Raw genomic sequence first — 11,494 nt, 5'->3', positions numbered from 1 at the left:
TACATTATTAAAAATGACGTCAATAGGCAAAACTTTGATGTCATATGCTTGCGAAAACTATGCGTAATTTGTAATAAGATGCATTTAGTAATCATTTAGATATTTCAATGAAGTTTAATTTGGCGTCAACCGGAAGTCGTAGCTACTTCCGGTCAGTGAGTTATGTCCAAAAATGTGTTTTCACGTTGTGTGACGTCACGTCGTGACGTTTAGTCCGATTAAGACGGAGTTTGGACACGGACCGTTTCAGGTGGATTGCCTATCAGGTGTAAAAATTTAAGAACGACTGGTCCAGCCGTTTGGGCTGTAGACGACCAGACAAACAAACAAACCAACAAACGGAACAGACCAACATACTTGACAAAATCAAAGATTTCGCCAAGTAACAGACACACAAACACCAAACACACAAACACCAAACGCACAAACACACAAACACACAAACAAACGGAGGCGATCAACATACTTGTCAATTATTTTGTTTTTATGCCAAGTAAAAAATGGACCCAAATGCTATACCCTCTCCTTCCGCGAGGGTAATAACTGTCTCAACAGTCAGACTTATTATATTGATTAAAACCACCCTTCATTTGGCATCTAAATCTGTAACGTATCACACAATCTCAACAATCAGACTGATTATTATTGATTAAAACCACCCTACATTTGGCATCTAAATCTGTAACGTATCACACAATCTCAACAGTCAGACTGATTATTGATTAAAACCACCCTTCGTTTGGCATCTAAATCTGTAATGTATGGTTCACTCACACACATTTAGTTACACAGGTGTTGGGTTCATGTTGGACCCAAGTACATCTCACCATTTTAGTAAATTGTATTGCATCAGATCAGCACAATGACCCTTAATGTTCTAATTACACTATATGCACGTGCTAAAATTCAACATATTTCTTCACCTGTTGATGTTCATCATTCCACCAAATGTTCTTGTTAATGATTATTCCTTTTCCTTTTGGGTTATCAAAAGAACCAACAACTTTGAAGGTAATCTTGTCATCTTCACCTAACTGTGCATTGACAAGTTCAAAATTTGAAGGTGGATCTCCATTGTCATCAAAAGAAAAGGTTTCACCCAAGTTGTTTACAAAGTTGACTTTCCTGAGATAAAGAAGCAGCTGTAACACATGAAATGGATAAAACTTAGCCATAATACTTTGTTTTTTTGAATGTCCGGTATTCGTTTTTTCAGGGGATGTAATAAATATGTATATATATATATATATATATATATATATATATATATATATATATATATATATATATATATATATATATATATATATATATATATATATCTTCAGAATGCATTTGATAAGGTACTACACAGAAGGTTGCAAGCTAAGGTAATGACATGGAAGGTAAGGGCATGCAAGGTGGCTGGGACAGTGGCAAACTGGATTGGAAACTGGTTTAGTGATCGGAAACAATCATTCAGTAGCTGTGAATGATGGGATATCCAAATTGGAGGAAGTAAGTGAACCAAACCACTGGTGCAGACAAGGTAGCCTGTATCATTGCCGGTCCAAAGCTAGGATAAATGGGGAGCGTTCGCGGCAGGAAAGGCATCTGGCTGTAAAGGAAAGCCACCTGCCAAATCCAAATGATGCTTGATATTAATGGGAATTGCAAGCGATGTACAGGGTCCCCATCCAAACCTTTTGAGAAATTAGTATGGGCTACCATCCAGTGGACAAAGATGGCCAAAGGAGAAAGTTTGAAGAAGAGGGGAAAATGAACCAAACTTAAAATAGCAAGTCTAAATGTTGGTTGCTTGACAGGAAGAAGTAGTGAAGTATCGGACCCATTGGTGAGACAAGGAATACAAGTTATGTCTTCAGGAAACAAAGTGGAAGGGAAACAAAGCCATTTAATTCATAGTGAATATCAACCTCATTACCATAGACAAATGGGAAAAGAAATGGCATTGGATTGGTGTGTGTGAAGAAATGAAAGACAAGGTGCTGGCAAAAGATATAATAATAGTGACAGAATCATTAAAGTTAGGCGAGAAATCTGGGGTGAAAAGTGAAACATAGTCAGTTGTTATGCACCACAGAGTGGGTATCGCCAGAGGAAAACTGTTACACGTTGGACACATCATTGGTGCAGAAAACAAAAGTCTGAATAAATCAGCCATGCTGGTATAGTTGAGGGCACAAGAGGAAGAGGAAGAGGCAGATCATGTTTATGCTGGATGGATGGGGTAAAGGCTGCAACCAATCTTTCTCTGCTAGAGCTTCAGGAAGCAGATTTGGAAGCAGGATAGGGATGTTTGAAGACATCTGCTCAGGAATATCACCAGAATATGGATACGACTTGATAGAACTAGATAACTACATCATGAAATTATAAAGTAATGTCGAAGGTTTTGTAGAATTTGTATGATTTATTTATTCATATACAGCCTATGGCTGCTTGGCTGCATCATTTTTTCTGGGGGCACAGTTGTGCTGCTGATGCAATCCCCACTGTTGCCAGCATGCTGGCACTTATTTACACCAATCTCAGAAGGATAGCAGGCATACTCAACACAACCAGTGTTAATTCAATGAAAAAGGACTTGAACTCAAGACCCTAAGATCTGAAGCCAGCCACCCGAACAGCAGGCTTAAGCCAACAGCAGACTTAGAAGTCGTATGATTTATGAAATACTTCAAATGTAAATGTAATGCAATAGGATAAGACTGCTTCTTTACCTTTGTACTGTTTAATAAATTATTGTAATTGTTGTGCAGAAAAAATATTTTTTGAGAAAAAGGAATAAATAATCAAAATGGTTTCATATGCAAAAGTTGGAAAAATAAACGAAAGAATCTCAAATGAAATTGCCAAAGGCCAAGTATGCTCTTTTCTGATTGCTTCAAACTCGGTAGAGTGGTACTTTGAGTTCCATTTTTGGATAGCAGCCTTTATAAATTTTTTGAACAGAAACACCACGACTTTTTCAATGACCTGCACATATATATATATATATATATATATATATATATATATATATATATATATATATATATATATATATATATATATATATATATATATATATTTTCACTCTTCTCTCTTCTCTTTGTTGGATATTTTCAAAACTCCTTGGTATTACACATGACGTATTATGCACCTATTTCCGTTTCTCAGAAGGAGGAGTCAGTGAGCTTGGTGATGATGGTCTGTAGCCTTGGGTCCGTGTATTTGGTTCTGGTGTTGTTTGAATAAACTTGTACGTTTGGTTCTGACCTCTCTCTCCTCTCTCCCCTCTCCCCTCTTTCCCCTCTCCCCCCACCCCTCTCCCCTCTTCCCCCTCTTCCCCCTCTCCCTCCTCTCCCCTCTCCCCTGTCCCCTCTTTCTTCCTCTCTCGTTTTTCGGTTGTGGTGTCATTGCGGCCGTGTGTAGCTGCTCCGTGTTGTGGTGAGTCATCACTGTGTTTTTTCCCCCTCCTGCCTCCTTCACGCTTTGCTTTTCCGTCCTCCTGCGTCCTGTGTTCTTTCTTTTCTACACCTTTGACTTTGAGAGAGAGAAAAAGAGTGAGAGCAGGCCTATTTTGGTGTGGCCCACCCGAATTGACGAGGTTTTTTAAAGCTTTTTTTCGCTTTCACTCCATTTTCTTGTTTAATTTTGTTTGACTTCTTTAAGTTTGACTTCCCTCCCCCTTTTTTTCCGGGGTTAGTGCAAAAATGGGGGTGATAAACCACTGGCATGGCAAGTGCATGCCCTCATTATGAGGCATTTGAAATTCGAATGCGAAAGCATACATTCGTCTGCATTCCATCTGGAGGAGTTCCTATTAAGGGCATTATCCTCGCAGTGGGAGCTGTTATTGGTGAGGGGAATATCCATGCTGCATCGGCATGAATCAGAAAATCGTTATATTTGTCTCAGAGGAGAGACTGTACATCATGTCGTGAGTACTGGGATATCCACAAAAAGTGGTCATTTTATCATAGCTTCTCCAATGGATACACCTGCAGTGAAAATCATCATCTCAAATGCTCCACCATTCATCTCAAATGATAAGATTATGTCAGTTTTATCTCATTATGGATCAATTGTGTTGTGGATGTCAATGATTCCCCTTGGGTGCCGTAGTAAACGTGTGAAACACATGATGAGCTTTAGACGTCAAGTTTTTTTTATCCTTCCGGATCGAGGGGACAAAACCGAGCTGAATGTCTCATTTAAAATTGCTCTGAATCACTGCGAGTACCAGTTGTGTCGTCTTCAGCTACCCTAACGTGTTTTCAATGTGGAGTCTTGGGACAATGGCAAAAGGTTCTGTCCCAAAGCTGCATGAGTAAAGTGTAGTGAAGTCGGCCACACTTCCACTGATTGTACGATGGAAATACCTCCTGTGCCGAGTGAATCAAATGGGGTGGAACCCATTGGTTCAATTGTTGATAATGCTGCTGTTCCTGTCCTCAGTGAAGACATGAGTGTGGAACCTAAAGTGGTCCCAGTAAAGTGAAGAGCACCTGATGATTCTGAACTAGAAGGTATAGTAAAGAAGGTCGTGTTGGACATCCTTTGGAAAATTCCGTATCAAACGTTAATGAAAGAAACTGGTGTCATGGAGGACAATTTTTTCAGCATGCAACATGATCCCACAAACGGAAATATTATTTGGAATGATTGTGACAGCAGGATTAACACTGATATTGAGTGTGAAAACGAAGCCTCACCATTACATGTTTCTGGGATTGAGCAAACAGTGGATTCAAACATTTGCACTGTTTTAGCAAAATGAGGGAATAAATAAACATCCACAAGTATGTGAAAATGTAGGCTCAGGTCAATTTGAGGGCAGTGGGCATCAGAGTGCTGATGATCCCCAAACCAAATATTCTGGAGAATCTTCAGAGTTATCAGTAGATAAAACAGGGATAGATGTGAGTAATGTCTAGGACACTGGTGGGACATTTTCTGATTTGTCAGAATCGGAGGAGGAGGTGGAGGTAACTGACTTGTCACAATCTCAGGCAAGTCAATCAAGTTTTTCTCCCCACCTTATTCTTTCCTTTCTCAGTGAAACATATGGACAACAAAATGTTGTGGTAAAGGAACAATTTCATGATTTATTCTCCTTTATCCAAGCTGCAAAAGTTGTTTTAATAAATTCTTAGGAATTTAACCTCAAAAAAGTTCAAAATCTCAATACCACAAGTTCAGGAAAATCATTACTAAAGCAAGGTCTGAGTGTTCTCAACATGAAGTTTAATTATTAACCAAGGAATGAAAGCTTTCATCCTTGGAACACTAAATATGAATGGTGGGATGCAAATCCCATCTGCCAGATTCAGGTGAAAAGCTTGTTCCAACGCAAAAATATCGATGTGATTTGATTGCAAGAAACTCGCATTACTGTACATGTGAAAGTAGAACACTACTGGTGTAAGATATTTAAAGGACAGTGCCTGTTTAACAATATGTCCCCTGTGTCTGTCGGTATTGTTTTTTTGTTAAGACCAGGACTAGCACCTATTTTGTGTCTTTCGAGAGGTGATAAAAGGACGATTCATTTCTCTGGAATTGGAAGTTACCATATTTAATGTATACCCACCAAGTGCAAGTAAGGAGTGGAAAGCTTTCTTCTCTTCCATGACTGATCACTACAAATCTATGGATTGGGATCAGCGTGTATGCGTGGGAGGAGACATTAATTCTATGTTTGAATCTGTCATAGACAGGAATTCTCTGGAACCACTTCCTGAAGCTCATGCTGACCTTTGTCACTTCTTTTCTGGGGTGGGTCTGCTCGATGTATGGCGATTACACCACCCTAACATTTCACAGTACACGTGTTGCCGGTGTACCAATGGTCAAGTATCACTAGCAAGACTCGACAGGTCGGTGGTACATTAACTCACAGTATAGAAATGCTGTAGTTTTTTTCTAATCTCTCCCCTTCGATGTTTTCAGATCACCATATGGCAACCATGGACCTCTTGTTTCCCCAGCTTCAAAGTAAGAGTGCTTTTTGAAAATTTAACACCGGTCTCCTCGAAGATTGTTTATTTAATGAGACCTTTCAGGTTTTCTAGTCCAAATTACTTGCAACTATGCCACTCTTTTCCTCTAATATTTTATGCTGGGTTAATACAAAAACCCTGATTCAAGTGTTTTGGCAGCAGTACAAGTCAATTACTATAACTGATGATCATGTAACAATGACTTCTTCGGAATCCGACATTCTGCAGCTGGAAAGTAAATTGGCAAAGCAAAGTAGTGAGAAGCACTATAAGCTTCTCGTAGAAAGAAAAACTCAATTCAGGGATCTGATTCAGGAGAAAGTGGAAGGTTTACTCATTCATTTAAAGATACACAATATAAAACGTTTGGAGACCCCCAATAAATCCTTCTTCCAAATAGAGTCTGGAAATAACCTACTATGGCAGGTTTTACCTTTGTGAGACCCTGGTGGGAATGTTGTTATTAACCCAGGTGGTATAAAGAACAGTATTAGAGAGTTCTACTCTCATTTGTTTACAAAACCAAATGTTTGTGAAAATATGTTGAAGCATATAACCTCTCATCTTCCCTCCCTCACTGAGGCTCAACTTGTGGAGCGAAATGCACCAATATCACTTTTTGAGTTGAGCGGTGCCTTAGCGTAAATGCTTTCAGGAAAGACTCCAGGAATCAATGGTTTTCCAGTGGAATTCTTGATGGCATTTTGGAACCCTTTAGGTCCTGAGCTTCTGAACATTCTAGAAGAATAATTGCAATCTTGTTAAATGCCACGAAGTTGCAGGAGAGCAGTGGTGTGTCTCTTCCTGAAAACTGGAGATCTCAGACAGATTCGAAATCGGCGACCGGTGTCATTACTCTGTACTGACGACAAACTTTTTTCAAAAGTTTTGGCAAACCGTTTGAGGAAAGTTATTGGCAATCTGGTCTTGCCTGATTAGAGCTACTGTGTCCCTGGTTGATCTATGTATGACAATCTTTTTCTGATTATAGATCTGCTGGATGGTAATCATGTACAAAATAAGTTTGGAATTATTTTTTCTGGACCTTGAGAAGGCATTCGACAGCATTGACCACAATTTTTTGTGGCAAGTTTTTGAAGCATGTGGTCTATGTTTGAGGTTTCGAGCCTACATTTCCTTGTTGTACACCAACATTTATGGTTTAATTAAGGTTAGCAATGAGCTATGTCCAACCATACAGGTTCAGAGAGGGGAAAGGCAGGGTTGCCCAGTCTCAGGATTACTTTATGCTTTAGTTTTAGAACCTTTACTCATCACACTTAGGAGGAATATCTCTGGTGTTTCTTCTTTTCCTGGGAGTCCTCCAGTGACTCTTCGCTTTTGCAGATGATGTTTGTGTTCTTGTTAAGGATATTCATGACATTCCTACCCTTGTCAAGGCTTTGAATAAGTTTTACCTTGCCTCATCCTTGAGATGCAATTGGATGAAAAGTAAAGCCTTATGGGTACCTTTGATTCACAATAAGTCACCCTAACCTGCATTATTGCCACCAGGGCCGCTTCCAGACAAACTAGAATGGGAAAAGGAAGGTGGTAAATATCTTGCAATATTTTTAGGAGTCACACGATATGTTAAAAAACTAGGATGGAATGGTCGAGAAAATCTAAAAGAGATTAAACCAATGGAAAGTGATTTTGCCACACCTTTTTTATAGAGGCTGTGTTCTCATGGCCAATAAAATGGTTTCATCACTTTTGTGGCATCAGGCTATCTGTCTGCAGCAACCAGAAGCACTACTGAGAAGAGTTCAGGGCAAACTTGGATTTTTTTCTGGGGAGGCCATCACTGGCTATGGCCAAATATTGTATGCCGTTATATGCAGAGCACCTGACAAACTGCCCTTTGGCCTGTTCTATCTTGCAGAAAGCAGGAAAACTCGGATATGGTCTCGAGATTTTCTTGTCTCTCCACCAGCATGTGAACTCATCGACTCTCCCTATATTCTACCAGAGCCTGCTAAATGTGTGGCAGGGCCTTTTGGTTAGCCAACAAAAAGATACGTATGTCACAAAAATGTTTGCTCAGGAGCCCCTATTTTACAACTCTCTCTTTTCCAACATTCCCAGAAGTCGAGACTTTATTCAACACTTCATAGCATCGGGTATTACGAAATTGCTGCACCTCCGGCACGCATCTTGATGGCGATGGAAGCCTGAGCAAGATGTGGCAGATTTAACAGGAATATGGTCAAAAACGGTGATAGAAAAGGTTCTAAACAAAGTGATACGTAAGGGGTCCCAACTTGGTTTACATTGGACGCAAAATGAAGCATTGCCCAATGAGTGTTCTTTCCCAGTTTAATTGTAGAGTCTAATTCCAGTTACTTACTCCTCATTATCATGGGGATAGAGTTATTCCACAATAGTAACAGTAAAAACTTTTATAGGTTGTGTGTTAGCTTACTGCTTCAAGCTTTGCCATTTAATGGAGTGAAGCTGTGGAAAGGAATTTTGCCTGCCTCCCTCCCCCCCCCACCTTTGAGCCTGTATGGGTTTCTTTGTATGATAAGTTGATAAGCAAAAGGACGGGTGATCTCCAATGGCAAATGATCGACTGGATTGTCCTGTCTATGAAATTTATTCGTCATTTCTCCACTGATTCCACTTGTACTTTTTACAGCGCGGCGACATCGCACTGTTATATAATTGGCTACTCTGTCCTGTGTCTTCTGTCACACTTATTGTTGGGTGTGATGTGGGCGGAGATTGCCGGGTGGATTTTGGGCAGGGTTAATGCGGAAGAGCGACGTTTTTTGTGCTGAATCGTTTTCTGTGTGATGCCGGAAGTTGATTTTCTGAGCAGGAAGTGATAATCTTCCTGTTCCGTTAGTTGTTGATGCGCAGCATTGTAACTCTCGTTCTTCATTGTTTTTCACCAGAAGTGTTTTTAAAATGTCTTGTGGGGGTGATTTCTTCCTCTTTTTTGGTGACAGAAGTGGTCATTACAGCGCGGCGACATCGCGCTGTTATATAATTGGCTCTTCTGTCACTTATGGCCGGGTACGTCCCTTTGATCCGAGGGCTATAAATATAAATTTGTCCAATGTCACAACTCTTCCGATCATGCATGCTAATTCACCGTGTCTACATTTAAATTTTATAACTGCAAAATTGTTTCATCATTCTTAACCTTTTACTGCCCCCAGCCACGTGATATCGAAGTATTCGTTCTTGTTGTGAATGCACCAAAGACCTGTTTCATGCTTTCATTAACTGTACAAAATTGACTCCTTTATTTTACTGGTTAAAGTATATATCTCACAAAATGAATGTTTCTTTTTCGTTACAATCCTTTATCTTTGGGTTTACCATGAAGCGTGATCAAGTACACACACCTTTAAGTTTCTTGATAGCCACAGCGAAACTTGAAATTTAATTATCAAGGAAGGAAAAAAAAGAGAGTCTCTCTCTCTTCTCTCTCTCTCTCTGCTGGCTATTGGTGAGTCGAGGGGAATTTCATGACAGCTGTGTGGTCTTGGTGAGCTGTGATCTGCCCTGTTTTTTCACCTTTCTATCGCTTTTTGCATCGTTTTTTCACCTCTTTTCCTTTGTTTCCTTCTACACATCGTTATTTGTGCCCCCACCCTCCCCTTTCATCAGACCTCATGCTTCGGCTTTGCCTCGCGCCGTTGTCACGCCACCACACCCTGCCCATCTGTCCTTGTTATTTCGGGGTTTGCCCTTCTGTTCATCTCTACCCCTCCCCCCCATCCCCCTGTTTTCTCTTCGCATACTTTTTCCCAGAGATAGAGAGAGAAAGAGCCCACAGCGTCTATGTGGATAGCTTTTAGTTGGCGGCCCATCCCGGCCCTTCAACTGATCGTTTTTTTATTGACTGTAGCTGTATTTATTTCCTTTGGAAACCTGTCTCGGCTCGTATTTAATTACTGCACGAGAGCAATCACTCCTCCTCCCCCTTCCTAAATTTGACTTCGTATTCCCGTTATGCGGCATTTGAAGTATTAACACCAAAACATGGCGTCGTCTGCGTTCTGCCCGATGACATCAGCGTCGAGGATGTTGTTATCGCTACGGGAAACATAGTCGGTACTAACAAAGTTCGTACAGCCTCGCAAAAGAACAAATGTGTGGTTATCTCCGTTTCTGAGACAGAACTGGTTCACAAATTCGTATCGACTGGATTTTCAACAGACGACAGACATTTCGTGCACGTCTCCCCTCTCGAAACACCGGCCGTGAAGGTCATTGTCTCGAAGGCTCCTCCTTTCCTGAAGAATCAGACGCTGATCTACGAACTATCTCGTTATGGTACTGTTGTTTCTCAAATCACCATGTTACCTTTACGTAGCCAGGACGACCGGACGAAGCATGTGATGTCTTTTTGGAGACAAGCTTATGTGGTGCTTTCTCCCTCTAACGCTGAAAGAACCTTGAACATTGTTTTAAAACTCAAAATTGAAAATCATCATTGCCAAGTAAACGTAACCACTGACACCTTGAAATATTTCGAATGTGGTAATTTTGAACACTTGAAACGATCTTTCCCAAAGGCGACCTCGTCAAACGATGAAACAAACCTTGTCAACAAGAATACGTCCTCTTCTTCTTCTTCCTCGACTGTGAAGAAAGCGAATCCCGTGCTCGGTAATAACCCCCAGTCCCCTCAGTCCGATCGTCGAAACAGCAAAACGAATGTTTGGGATGGTTTCACCATCGTTTCATCAAGAAAGAAAAAGACTTTACCTGATGGTGGTTTAACCCAGAAGAAAGGAGCATTTACAAATGAGAAATCTGTCGGTAATGTTCCTGCAGTTGTGACTGAAGTCACTCTACAAAGCTTACCCAGAATGGACCTGGAATGGACCCGGAATGGACCCGGAATGGACCCGGTATGGACCTGAATGGACCCGGAATGGACCCGGTACCTCCGGCCAATAAGTTCAGCCCACTTGCCGGTGAGGACATCGACGTCTCCCTTACAGAGACCGCTTTACCTGTTATTGCAGTAAATTAAACTGTTTCACTCGTTAAAAACTCTCCTATTGGAAAGTCCATTGATGGTGATACACAGACCACTAGTGATGAACCTGCTGTCACCTTGGTAAATGTTAACCCTGAATCCTTGTCAGCAGGAAATAGCGAAGCAAATGTTAACCCTGTTACTGCTCCCAGTCCATCATATGGTGAATCTGGAAACGCAGGAAATGTTAAAATGGATGTTTTACGAGACCCCCTCCCCCCAAAGTACTGTATACCTCCATGCCATTGGAGGATGATTACACTGGTATGGTCAAGGGAAGTGATATCACTGCATCTGCTGATGGTGTTTCTGTTTCATCAAATCCCCCGATTATTTCCGTTACTTCACCAAGAGATGTTCCCACAATGGAAGAGCACATAGATGTCGTAACCAGTACAGATCCGTGTATCAATGCTGATGATGGTGTCGATATGCAGGACTGTACAAATTTGTGTGACTCTGAAAGTAAAACTGACTCTGATGAATCTGACCTGGAGGAAGCAAA

At 40.8% G+C, this 11,494-nt stretch overlaps 1 protein-coding gene across 1 annotated transcript in view; it reads left to right on the top strand.

Annotated features, from left to right (window-relative positions):
- Positions 1-3,272: 3,272 nt before the first annotated feature.
- LOC147034943 (extracellular calcium-sensing receptor-like) overlaps positions 3,273-11,494 on the top strand; it is a gene marked incomplete at its 5' end in the record, with an annotated part of 379,428 nt that continues 371,206 nt past the window's right edge. Inside the window, 3 exons of the mRNA XM_085891559.1 lie at positions 3,273-3,432; positions 5,702-5,763; positions 5,938-5,982. Coding sequence (XP_085747685.1) covers positions 3,273-3,432; positions 5,702-5,763; positions 5,938-5,982 — 267 coding nt within the window. The remainder of the gene's footprint in view (positions 3,433-5,701; positions 5,764-5,937; positions 5,983-11,494) is intronic.

This window comes from Eptatretus burgeri, chromosome 1 (genome assembly GCF_056783735.1).
Source record: "Eptatretus burgeri isolate ZD-2024b chromosome 1, Ebu_testis_v1, whole genome shotgun sequence".
In the NCBI taxonomy this organism is placed as follows: domain Eukaryota; kingdom Metazoa; phylum Chordata; class Myxini; order Myxiniformes; family Myxinidae; genus Eptatretus; species Eptatretus burgeri.
Note: the sequence above shows the minus strand (reverse complement) of the source record. Positions and strands in the feature narration are given on the sequence as shown.